Genomic DNA, 12,845 nt, shown 5'->3' on the forward strand with positions numbered 1-12,845 from the left:
GAAAGCTGAATCAAAAGGCAAACTTGGTCTGCTGCTGTGAGCAGTGCACACTGGAGGCTGCTGACACACCTCACTATCGCTGCTGGCCTTACATTCTCTCGGGAGATCAGTTTATCTTCCTCTGGCCTGTGTTCTAGGAGCTCTACTTGCCTGTATCATGAAGTCATTTTCCTCTTGGACTTCACAGATGCAACGAACCACCTCAAAATCATAGCGGTCGTCCCCATCAAGCTCCTCATCGGGGTTGGTGGTGACATCGACATCTTGACCATATTCCTCATCAGTCCAAAGAAAGCTCTCAGAAGAGGACTCACTCAAATTATCCTCCTCTGGAAGGAAAGGGAGGCCAATAGTTAATGCTCTAAACTCACAGATAATGCTTCTGCATACCACACTGTCTCCGCCCCTCCTTCAGGGACTTCCACAGCCTGGCAACAGGACACTGCTCTCAGGCAGGGCTTTTTTTTTTTTTAAATATGTATTTATTCATTATGTATACAGTATTCTATATATGTGTATATGCCTGCAGGCCAGAAGAGGGCACCAGATCTCATTACAGATAGTTGTGAGCCACCATGTGGTTGCTGGGAATTGAACTCAGGACCTTTAGAAGAGCAGGCAATGCTCTTAACCACTGAGCCATCTCTCCAGCCCCAGGCAGGGCTTCTTACTGGAACATGCTGCCTGCCAAGGACTGAACTATATGTCCTCATTTCACTAAGGGACCACGAAGAGGCTCCCAAAATCCCTGAGCTCACTATCAGAAGAGTGACTTCTTGTGAACCACACACACCACTGCCCTAAGGACTCTAAAATGCTCCCTAGCTGCCCCTAGGCAGCCAGGACCAAGCATATAGCCATCTCTATCCACAGCCACCTTTAGAGTTCTGCACACCACAGGGAGAGAGGCAGGACCAACTGCAGGGATAAGGTTAGATCCCGGTGCCCGACTACTTATGGTCACCGAGTCCTTCCTCCACAGCACACCCACTGGTTATGGACCGCACACTTCCTAACAGGTGTTCAGCTGAGAGTGGGCTCTTACCACATGCTTTCAGTTTCCCTTTCTGGTTTCCATTATCTGAACCATGGAGTTGTGGGCTCATATGGACCCCAGGCTTGTGTGAGGACCCACACCTGGCAACAGCAAATGCTTTGGGTGGAGAAGGTTCCTGGGAGGTGTCGCTGATGTCTTCACTGCAAGGACATTCTACAAGAACAGCATCAGGTACAAATGAGCAACCCCAGACACCACCCACATCCCAGAAGCAACCCAATAGCAGCCTGCAGTCCAAAGAGCTCAAAGGCCTGGGTGACGGGCAGTCACTTCCTTCTCACCCTGCCCTTCCTTCTTTTCTGGTAAAATGGCTTTTGTAAGCCAAAAGGGGCACTGAGAATAAAACAAGGCACCTCTTTAGCTCCCAAGGTTGAACAGAGATTTTTTTTTCAAACACTGTTGTTGGAATTGAAACGCACTTTTCAAGAACTGAAGCTTTTCTTGAGAATTGGGTGTTTAACAGTTATGAAACAAACCACGAAGATCATGCCCAGCTGTAATCTCAGTGCCTGGGAGGCTGGAGCTGAAGAATTCAGTCTGAGAGCAACCTGAGCTATGTTAGTGAGTGAGCTGACTTGGCTTAGTGTTCAGCATCAACCCACACCCTCTTCCAGGGCCTATGCCGAGCCCACAAAGCCCTAGAAAAGGCCTGCTGGTTATTCCTAAGCAGGGAAACCATTCAGGGAAAATTACCAGGCTTGGTTTTCTTTTTCTTTTTCTTTTTCTTCTTTGGTTTCACTCTCACAAGCTCTTTGAATTTCTTCTCTTTATTCCTTTCTTTCTCTTTTGCAGCTAGAATTAACACACATTCAAGAGTTGTTACTTTAATATTTTATTTCAGTTCTGAGATCTTGTTCTTTTCTTAGTAATCAAGTATGCGCAAGACAAAAAAATAACACAGTCTCTGACATGGTCCTGTCTGGGAAGGTCCCTTTCTGCCCCTGGGAGATACAGGCAGGTGGATCTCATGAGTTCACACCAACTCGTCTACAGAGCAAGTTCCAGGCCAGCCAGGGTGAGACTGTCTCTCAAATAACAATAAAAATAAAAAAAATAATAATAATAAAGTTCAAGGCCAGCAAGGCTACACTGTGAAACTTTGTCAGGAATAGAAAAAAAAAAAAAAAACCTTGTGTGTGTGTGTGTGTGTGTGTATAGATATAGAGATAGAGATATAAACTACAATCTATCTAATAGAAGTCCTGGGACATGAACTGTTCCCAAAATGGGAAATGCAAATAGACACAGATCTAATTCTCAACATTACCCCCCACCTCCCCGGTATCATAGACTTCTCCCTTCAATTTGCCCTTGCTACATAAGTAGACACTGTGTCCCCAGTATCTCTGTAAACTTCCACTACTTTGCAGCATCTAGCAGTTGTCCAATCTGCTAAGGTGCCCTTAGTCACAGGCATCACAGGGCAGCTATGAATGAGGCCAGCATGTCTGCAGAGAGCAATGACAAGCTGCAGTGTCACAAAGGTGGACACATTTGAACTCAAAAGGGTTTTGTCATGCCTCCTTTCCACTGTATAAAAGAAAGTGACAGTTAAGCTACATTGATATACCTCAATTATGTGCTCTCTTGATCCCTCATCCCTAAAATTGGTTATTTTTCTGGCAGTGCTGGGGACTGACCACAGGACTTTCTGCATGCTTGACAAGCAACTCTGCCCCAATCCTAAAATTTCTGTTGTTATGTTTCCACCTGCAATGTGATGTTATATGGAAAAGGAAACTCTGGGAGGCACCTAGCATGAGGGTGGGGCCTTCCTGATGGGACTAGTGTCTTTCTAGAACTAACTAGAGATGCATGTGAGGATGCGGAGGAAAGATCCATCATCGGGAGCCACACTAGTGATGCTTTAATCTAGGAATTCCCAGCCCGTAGAACCATGGGAGAGAAATGCTGGCATACATGTAGAGGTGGCCCATTCTCTACTACATGAGTCCCTGGGACTAAACTGCCATCAGGCTTGGCAGTAAGTGCCTTTTCCAGTGAGCTTACCACACAGAGGTGTAGCCTAGGAAGAGCACCATGGAATGGAAGAGAAAGAAATTCGCTCCTGCTTACTATCTATTGCCATTCCCACCTGGGCCATTTTCCTACCCTGGGAAAACCTTGGCTTTAGACTAAACTGAACCTTGGGGCACCAGAGTGCTAGTTTCCGCTGCCATCCGCATTATTGTGTTGCTAGAAAATTTGGTGGCAAGGACGCTTCCTCTCTCCCCTTGAAGAGTATTAATATCCCTAAAGACTCAGTGTTTGGCTGGGTACAATTGTGCATACCTTGAATCCCAGCAGAGGCAGGTAGATCTCTGTAAATCTCTATAGATCAACACAGTATATAAAGTTCCAGGCTAGTCAGCACCACACAGTCTCAAAAAAGCCAGTGTTTGACCCTAAATGTATCAAGTAATGTTTAGATGAAAGAAATGAACCAGACCTTTGCTTCTTTGTTCCAGAGCACCCACAACCATAAGCACTTCCCAGAAGACGACTTAGGTCTCTTTAGCAGGGCCCAGGCCAAAGCATGGCAATAAATCCTAGCAAAGTGGACAGGCTGATCTAGTTTAGCTTGAAGCAATTCTGACTCCAGCATCTGGAGCCCCTGCTCAATAAGCAACTTTCCCTGAGGTAGGTGATCTCTGCTTTTAAAAAGTAGGGCATGGGCTTTGGTGTTCAATCTAGACACAGTCCAGCTCATACAAGCCCACTCTGAAAAACAGCCATCCCCTGCTGAGGCTTGGACAAGACTGAAGTAAAGCCACTAGAATGGGGAGTGCCCTATGCTGTATGTTATACAGCTACTCTCTTTCTAGTGGTCTGTTGACAACTAGTCTTCCTTGGGCAGTTCATTCTAACTTAGCCTTTAGTCTCAGCAAGTACAGCCAGCTGAAGGAAAGAGAGCTACACAGGCCAACAGATGGAATACCATTGGCCACCCATTCACAGCACTGGGCACCTCACAGGTAAGGCTAGTTTGTATTGATCTGTGTTTTAGGTAGAAAACACAGGACAACTGGGCGGTGGTGGCGTAAGCCTTTAATCCCAGCAGAAGGCGGGTCTCTGTAAATTCAAGGCCAGCCTGGTCTATATAAGAGCTAGTTCCAAGATAGACTCCAAAACTACAGAGAATCCCTGTCTTGAAAACAAAAAACAAAAACAAAACAAAAAAAAAAAAAAAAAGAAAGAAAAAAAAAAAAAAAAAAAACAGGACAATTTTTAAAGATTAACTTCTAGGTAAAATATATAAAAGTCACGATTTTCATGTTGCTCACACACTAAGATGGTTGTCATATGTCCACTACACAGGACATGTTCTAAGAAATTCATCCTTAGCTAATTTCACTGTCCAAACTCCAAAGGCTGCTATGTCACAGATAACATAATTTTATGACACTGTGGTTATATACATGGTTTTGCCACTGACCAAATTACCACATGGTGCCACAAGACTATTTTGGATATACTAAATATACCATTAAAAGCACTGTTTCTTTTCATATTTTTAAAAATGTGCCTATTCAAAAATAATAAACTATGGGCTGGAGAGATGGCTCAGATGGTCTTCCAAAGGACCCAGGTTCAATTCCCAGTACCTACATGGCAGCCCACAACTCTCTGCAACTCTAGTTCCAGAGGATCCAAGACCCTCATACAGATTAACATGCAGGCAAAACATCAATGCATATAAAGTAAAAATAAACTATAAAAAAAAATTAAGTGGGCGGCAGTGGCACACACCTTTAAATCCCAGCACTCGGGCAGCAGAGGCAGGCGAATCTCTGCGAGTTCGAAATCAACCTGGTCTACAAGAGCTAGTTCCAGGACATGTTCTAAAGCTACAAAGAACCCCTGTCTCAGGGTGAAAAAAAATCATTCTCAATATTTAGGCTAGCCTGGCATAAATAAGACTCTATCTAAAAAGCAAAGCAAATTTTCAATTTCTCTAAATTTTACAAGAAATCTCAAAAAGGGGGGGGGGGTTCTCTACTGAGGTAGGAAGGGAGATTGGTGGCTGTGCCAGCACATTGTGATTTCTGTACTAAGCAGCTTTTACAAAGTGTCTTGAAGTGCGTGAGGGGTTAGAGGGTTCACGCCTGCACCCAGCAACAGACAGGCTCAAACTCACTTTTATATCTTTTCAACGTCTGTCCTGGCAGGAACAGGACATGAATCTGTGGGGTACCAGGGCAGCATTCAGCTGTTCTGGGGCCAACTTCTGCTGATCTCAGAGCTCCTTTACTTGATGGTCCCCACCCATCCTGGGAGCACCACAGCCTTCACAGTAACTCCCTCAACGTCACATGAACACAGAGAAGCAGAGCTTCCTGCTTCCTCCAGGAGGGCTTCAGTTCTATGATGGGTACAGTCCCAAGAACCACCTCCTCATAGGGACCAATCAACCTACGGCAGTTTTCCATCTAAGAAATGTCAGAGTCCTTTCAGGACACAAAAGCAAGATACTCACTTGGGGAGCTGGCAGAGCCCCGCTTCCTGGTCAGGCTCTCCTGGCTGGCCTTGTCAGGCCCTGCAGAGCCCCGAGTTTGCACATGCCTCTTCCCCGGGCTCTCCTCTGGCTCTGGTGATTTCTCTATCCCATGGAAATACTTCATATGATAGTGCAGCAGCTTAGCCTTGCGGAAAAATTTCAAACAGTCCACAACCTTGCATCGAAACTTGTGGTCTAGGTCCACAGCTGGCACATTCAATGTCACAAAGTCATCTGTTTTCCTCAAAGTATTTGGAACTGTAAAAAAAAAAAAAAAGTGAAGAACCACGGATTGTGCTGGCTGTTATGGAGTGTACATCAGCACAGCCAGAAAATGTAGCAGTGGCAAGCAATTCCTGCACAAGACATCAATACACTGCTACCTCCAAAGCACTGTGTGGAGAGGAGATCCAACATCCAGGAAACAACCTTGACTCCATTTAGAAAGAGGAGACTGACACATTTATCTGAAACAGCCTTATGTCCTCAGGGTTTCACAGACCTTGGGCACCACTGGCTAGTGCACCCCCACTGCATAGTCACACCAGCACCGCTCTGCACCCCCACTGCAAAGACACACCAGCACCGCTCTCTGCACCCCCACTGCACAGGCAAACCAGTGCCGCTCTGCACCCCAGCGCCACTCTGCACCCCCACTGCATAGACACACCAGCGCAGCCCTTTATTAGCTACATGCCTAAGCTGCCTAAGTCAGTCTGGTTCCTCAGTTTCTTGCCATGAAAATGACAAATACTATCAATTCCAAGGAGCTGAAGAGTTAAAGATAACCTATGTACAGGGATCAATAAATGGAAGATTTTTTTCCAGTGTAAAACATCTCTATAAGCACACTCATGGGTCTCTAAAATTTAGACAGGGACAGTTATTGTAATTATCAACAAAATGTAAACTGTTTCCTCAATCACCTCTCGCACATCCTGGCTGGGGGACAGATTACTTTGTAAAGCCCCCAATTTTGTCTACATACTCCTAAAAAAGTGAAATCCAATATAAACCACAAAGCTCCTAGTGTGGCCATCCAGCAGAATCATTACCCCCACATGAGCAGCATCTTTTACTGGGACAGCAAAAGGTTTTTGGGAGGAGTGGGGAAATCTCTATGTAGCCCAGACTGTCCTGAAACTCACCTTCTGAGTACAGGGATTAAAAGCATATGCCACCATGCCTAGTTTTAAAATATGTGTGCGTATATGTATGTATACACACATACATATCTTAAATATGTATGAGTGTTTTGTCTGCATAATGTACCATGTGTACCATGTTCATATCTAGTACCCATAGAAGCCAGAAGAGGGTGTTGGATCCTCTGGAACTGGAGTTCCAGGTGTTTGTGAACTGTCACATTGACACTGGGAATGGAGCCTGGGCTTCCATAAGAGCAATGAGTGTTCTTAACTGTTAAGCCATCTCTCCGGCTCCATTTCATCTTTTTTGTTTTTGTTTTTTGAGACAGTTTCTCTGTGTAACAGCCCTAGCTGTCCTGGAACTAGCTCTTGTAGGCCAAGCTGGCCTTAAACTCATAGAGACCCCCCTTGTCTCTGCCTCCCAAGTGCTGGCATTAAAGGTGTGCACCACCACTGCCTGGCACATTTTATCTTTTTAATGCATATTAGAGCTGGGGATGTACCTCAATGGTAGAATGCCTGCTTAGCATGCATGAAACACTGGATTTGACTGAGGGGGACCCTGCAAGGTATCAATGCAGATAGTGATCCACAGAGAGATGAGAATGAAGACTGATTGTGTCAACCTGGATCAGACTTCGGGGAGTCTAATACCAGGTGGTTTGTTGTCAGCATATTTAAAACACAATACAATTTGGGAAAAGGTTTCCAGGCAACAATTGTTCCATCCCTGGCACACAATAAAGCTTAAGGGAACACTTATAAACTCTTTACTAAGGACATGTGACCATGAGGGTGAGGTCTACATGTAAAAGGCCTAGAATTCAGTGTGGTCTTTGATGGATTGCAAAGAGGTCAGCAGGCTATAAAATGTGACATCTCCTGTAAGGTTGGGCTCCATTAAATATAAAGGTCTCGGGAGGGAGAGTCTGGGATAAACATTCTGGGGGATTTAGGTGACGTCTGCCTCTATAGCAAAAGGTTGGTGAGGATAGCTAAAAGGTCATCAGGTCCTTAACAAAATCCACTCTCAGCCTTCTGAGCTGGAAAATAGGTGTTTGATCTCCTCCATTGAGGAGAGGTCCTAAGGTGTTTAATATTCCCAGTTTCCCTAGTGATCTACGGGTGCAAGGACCTCTGTGTCCCCAATATTTGACTTCCAATAAACTATCTTTTTTAAAACATCAAAACATAAAACCATAAGTCAAAGTACACCCCAACTTTCCCCAGTTTTATTAAACTTGTTTTAATTAGAGTTTCTACTGCTGCGATAAAACACTATGACCAAAAAGCAACTTGGGGAGGAAAAGGTTATTTGGATTACACTTCCATATCACTGATCATCATCAAAGGAAGTCAGGGCAGGAACTCAAATAAGGCAGGAACCTGGAGGTAGGAGCTGATGCAGAGGTCATGGAGGAGTGGGGCTTATTAGTTTGCCCACTATGGCTGCTTAGCCTATTTACTTATAGAACCCAGAACCATCAGCCTAGGGATGGCACCAACCACAATGGGATGAATGCTTCCTCTTCAATCACTAATTAATAAAATGCCCTACAGGCTTACATACAGCCTGATGTTATAGAGGCATTTTTTTTTTTTGAGGTTTCCTCCTTTCATATAACTTTAGCTATGTCAAACTGATATAAAACCAGCCAGGAAAAAAAAAAAACCTACACAGTAAATTATAATTGCTTAGTGAACTCCACCTGATTGTTTTAGTCTAAGGCCTTAGTAACATTTTTTCATCAATTTTGGTTGTTTTGGGGGGGATAAGTTCTTGCTATGTAGGCGAAGCTACATACAAACTCTAGACTTCCTGCCTCCACATTGTAAATGCTGGGATTATAGGCCTGCAGCAATATGCCCAGCAAGAATTTTGTAATCCTCACTGTGCAAACTCATATATTCTTGGGTCTATACCCAAGTCAATGAAAGAACAATCCAGTAGCTACGGGAAACCCTCCCAACAACTGCCTTTAGGCCAACATTAACCAATCATTCTATATGCAGTATTTCCTGAAACAGTTCAATTCCATCTTTAGAGCCTACCAATGTCCTAATTACTATCTCCTTATTTATGAACAGATTCCAAGAGAGGTGTGGTCTGACTATAGGCTAACTAGGGACACATGGGACCTGACAGCCTGCCACTACAGCAACCTTTTGAAAAGACAACTGATGTGGGATTTCCCTCTGTATGCTGTGAATACCATTGGTTAATAATGAAACTGTCTTGGGCCTGCACAGGGAATAGAGGTAGGTGGGGAAAACTAAATTGAATGCTGGGAGAAAGGAGGCAGAGTCAGAGAGAAGCCATGTCGCCCCACAGGAAACAGATACCACCGGAACTTTACCTGGTAAGCCACAGCCTCGTGGCAATACACAGATTTCTAGAAATGAGTTAAATTAAGATGTAAGAGTTTGCCAATAAGAAACTAGAGCTAATGGGCCAAGCAGTGATTTAAATAATATAGTTTCTATGTGACTATTTTAGGACTGAGCACCTGGGAACCAACAAGTGGCCTCTCTCAATAGACAACAAAGTCAGTTCAGCAGGAAAAAATTTCCCTCAAATCAAAAGCCCCGATTCTTCTCTGTATTTGAGTAGAAGGTGAGACAGCTGCACTGCCAAGAGAAGCAAGCCTAGCACCTGGGTGCCTCTGAGGGATAACAGTGCCAAGATCACACAGGCTTAGGTAGGCAAGGAAACTCCGTATGGAAAAGACACTGCCAGATGTCACTAGGACAAAGTCCCCAGCCAGCCAAACTAAGAGCTCTTTTCAAGGATGGTGACGCTAACAAGGCAGAGTACGTACTATATCAAAAGATGGATGATCTGAACACTAGAAATCTTCAGCCACTGTTGTTCAGGCAGTTGGGCTTCCAACAAGCCTAGTGGTCTTCATGTCCCTGTGTACTCCTCCATCCCATCCCTCAATTTGAGCAGCACCCGTGAATCATTTCTAACAGAATATGGCAAAGGCAGTAGCATCTCCTGCTAGTGAGGTTGTAACACTAGCTTCCTGGCAGACAGACTTCTCCGTTGGCTTAAAAACACAGGCCATGTTCTGAGCCACTTCCCAGAGGCCATTGCACAGAGGACCCGGAAGTGCCAGGAAAATGCCAAGGCCTTCAGTCACCATCTTCAAGTAGCTGAAGACTGGGCTCCTCCCCTGAAAGTTTTCAGATGAGAGCTCAGTCCTGGACAACCCCCAGCTGAGTCAGCCACATCAAATAAGAGAAAATAAAAATGTTCCAAGTCTCTGTGTTTGGAGTAATCCTATCACACTGTAATAGAGAATACAGAGTGGGATCAGCAGCCTTCTTATTCCTATAGTCCTGTAACAGAGAAATTAGTATATGTGTATGTATACTGACATATGCACGCACGTGGTCTCCAAGAGCCAGGGCCATCTGGACTCCTTCCTGCATGCAGAGCAAGCAACGGTTTGGCCAGGTTTTGTTTTCATCTGTGTCCTCTGGGGAGAGAATCAGGGCTTTCTGGCTATTGGCAGCATTCAGCTCCTTGGAGGCTAGTATTGCTATAAATCACACATACCTGGGCAATGATTTATACTTTTCCTACTATAACAAACAGATCTCATACTTCTGAAAAAGCTTTTAAATAGGTGAGCATTTTTATTGTTTTATTTTACTGCTGCAGGACTAGGGGGTTGAACCCCAAGTTTCATGTATGATAGAACCGTACCCCACTCCAGTCCTTAAATTCTGTTCAGTGTAAAAGTCAATTTTAGGGGCTGGAGCAAAGGCTCAGCAGTTAAGAGCTCTGGTTACTTTCTTCCATAGGATCTGGGTTTGATTCTCAGTATCCAGGTGGTAGCTCATGACAGTCTGTAACTCCTTTTCCAGGAACTCTCAAGCTCTCTTTCTGGCCACCACAAACACAAGGAACAATTGTGAAGCACAGACAGATTCAGGCAAACACACCCACACACATACACACACACAAAATTAATAAAAATGCTAAACCTACTTTAATCTCTTTTGGTATGCCCATTGCCAATATCTCAAAAGCTAGGTGGATGACACTCAGACTGGCCTAATTCTGGGTCCTTACCACTATTTTGTCTTCTAAAGTCATTGTTCTTCAGCAAGCCTCAGTTCCTACCTCAGCCAATATCACCTGGCCCCAGGTGTGCCTTCTCTCCCTGCCATTCATCTCTAGTTCACTCAAGTCTTCATTTCCATCCAGACATAGCTCACTCAGCATGTAGGAAGGGATCCCCTACATGCCCCCTCTGGCAGGGAGCACATGTCATCTACTGCTGGCCCAATGATTACATGCTGCACCTCATCACTGAACACACTGAGCTTAGTGCAAGTGGAGATAGAAGGATCAGGGCTGAAGATATCCTCACAGCCAAGTTCCAGGCCAATCTAGGATACAAGGGACCCTGCCTCAGAATTAATTAATTAGGGTTGGGTGTGGTGACACATGCCTTTAATCCCAGGAGGAAGAGGCAGGCAGACCTCTGTGAGTTGCAGGTTAGTCTGGACTACAGAGTTCCAGGAGAGCTAGAAGTGTTACACAGAGAAACCCTGTCTCCAAAAATTAAAAACCAACCACAACAAAATTATAAAGGGGTCCTGTCCTTTTTGTATCAACTTCAAAACCATGGACACAGGAAAAATGAAAACCAGATGAAACACTCACTAACTTGGGTGTGGTGGCAGCTGCTTGTAATCAATCCCAGTACCTGGCAGACAAAGAAAGCTGGGGGATGGTGAGTTTACAGCTGGTTAGGGCTACACAGGGAAGCTTGAACACACACACACACAAACGCACACACATACACACACACACACACACACACACACACACACACACACACACACACACACACACACGAGCAGGCGAGGGGAGAAGAACCCACCAGTTCAGAAACTATAGCAGTGCTCCTTTAGGGTCTGAACCACCTCCTATCCTACCAGGTGTTGCTTTGTAAGACAGTTACAGAAATTCTGTCTAACTGTTGTTGAGACAGGATTTCACTCCGTGCACCAAACTGGCCTTGAACCTACCCAGGATGACCTTGAACTCACTGGGTAGCCCAGGGTGCCTCAAACTCACAGTAACCCTCCAGCCTCAGCCTCCCAGATGCTGAGATTACATGTGTGAGCCACCATGCTTCTCTTTTTTGTACTGTATTTACAAAATTTTCATGGGTCTGAGATAATTACAAATTAGACTTAAAAATATACACAGGGCTGAGGGTGTCACTCAGTGGTATAACCCTGGCTTGACTTGTACAAAGCCCTGGGTTCAATCTAATACCATAGAAGAAAAGAAAGCATGACCAAGTGTGTAGCTCAGTAGCAGAGTGTGTACTCAATAGGGGTGAATCTGTGGTTCAGTCCTTAGCACTAAGAAAAAAGATAAACCATACATGTATGTTTACACATATGTATGTGTATGCTCAGGAGAAATATCTAGGGTCAACAGGAGCTTAGGGAGTAAAGGTGCTTGCTGCATAAACCTGCCATGTGATTCTGCTTCCCAAACCCACATAAAAGAAAAGAGAAGTGGCTCACAAAGTTGGCCCCAGACCTCCATTCATCTGGTCCCAGTGAACATTTCCTGGCTTTCCCACAGAATATAAATTTCTACACACATACACACTCAACATCTATTCCATAAGGTGGCAGTGTTGCCCCAGCTGCCTGGGCTGGGCTTTGGGAGGCCCAGCTGCCATCCTTCTCTGAACCTGACATGTTGTTTATGCCAGCTCCAACTGCTGCCTAGGAGTCTCACAGTCATGACTCTCCATCTAGGTTTAGGAAGACCAAATCTGTGGCAGCAGCCTGGAGAACAGTCACTTCCCAGTAACTGTGCTGCCTCAGTCACCCCTGCTCCCTGTGGCCGTTTTGCTGACAACTCAGCCAATTTCCTGTTCACTTATATAACACATTCCTGGCGTATGAGTCTTTAACAGCCTTTTTCCCGGCAATCTTTCTGTATCATCTGTATTTCCCACAGAGCCCTTGTTCCAAAACAAACCCCAGGAACACCTCTTTGCTTCTAGGACAAGTATTTCTCCCCTTTAGCTACAGAATTCCAAAGGCTACCCATCCCCAAGTCCTAATCATCTACAGCCTGCTGCCCCTCATTCAGAGTGGA

General features: G+C 44.8%; 1 protein-coding gene across 5 annotated transcripts in view; it reads right to left on the reverse strand.

Annotated features, from left to right (window-relative positions):
* Phf20 (PHD finger protein 20) overlaps positions 1 to 12,845 on the reverse strand; it is a 103,228-nt gene that overhangs the window by 15,783 nt on the left and 74,600 nt on the right. For all 5 annotated transcript variants that reach the window (XM_050150781.1, XM_050150785.1, XM_050150780.1 and 2 more), the window contains 4 exons: positions 5,535 to 5,813; positions 1,751 to 1,849; positions 1,046 to 1,210; positions 151 to 329 (listed from right to left, as the gene is read on the reverse strand). In XM_050150781.1, coding sequence (XP_050006738.1) covers positions 151 to 329; positions 1,046 to 1,210; positions 1,751 to 1,849; positions 5,535 to 5,813 — 722 coding nt within the window. The remainder of the gene's footprint in view (positions 1 to 150; positions 330 to 1,045; positions 1,211 to 1,750; positions 1,850 to 5,534; positions 5,814 to 12,845) is intronic.

The sequence above is a fragment of the Alexandromys fortis genome, unplaced genomic scaffold (genome assembly GCF_014885135.2).
Source record: "Alexandromys fortis isolate MF-2015 unplaced genomic scaffold, M_Fortis_MF-2015_v1.1 scaffold_27, whole genome shotgun sequence".
NCBI lineage: Eukaryota > Metazoa > Chordata > Mammalia > Rodentia > Cricetidae > Alexandromys > Alexandromys fortis.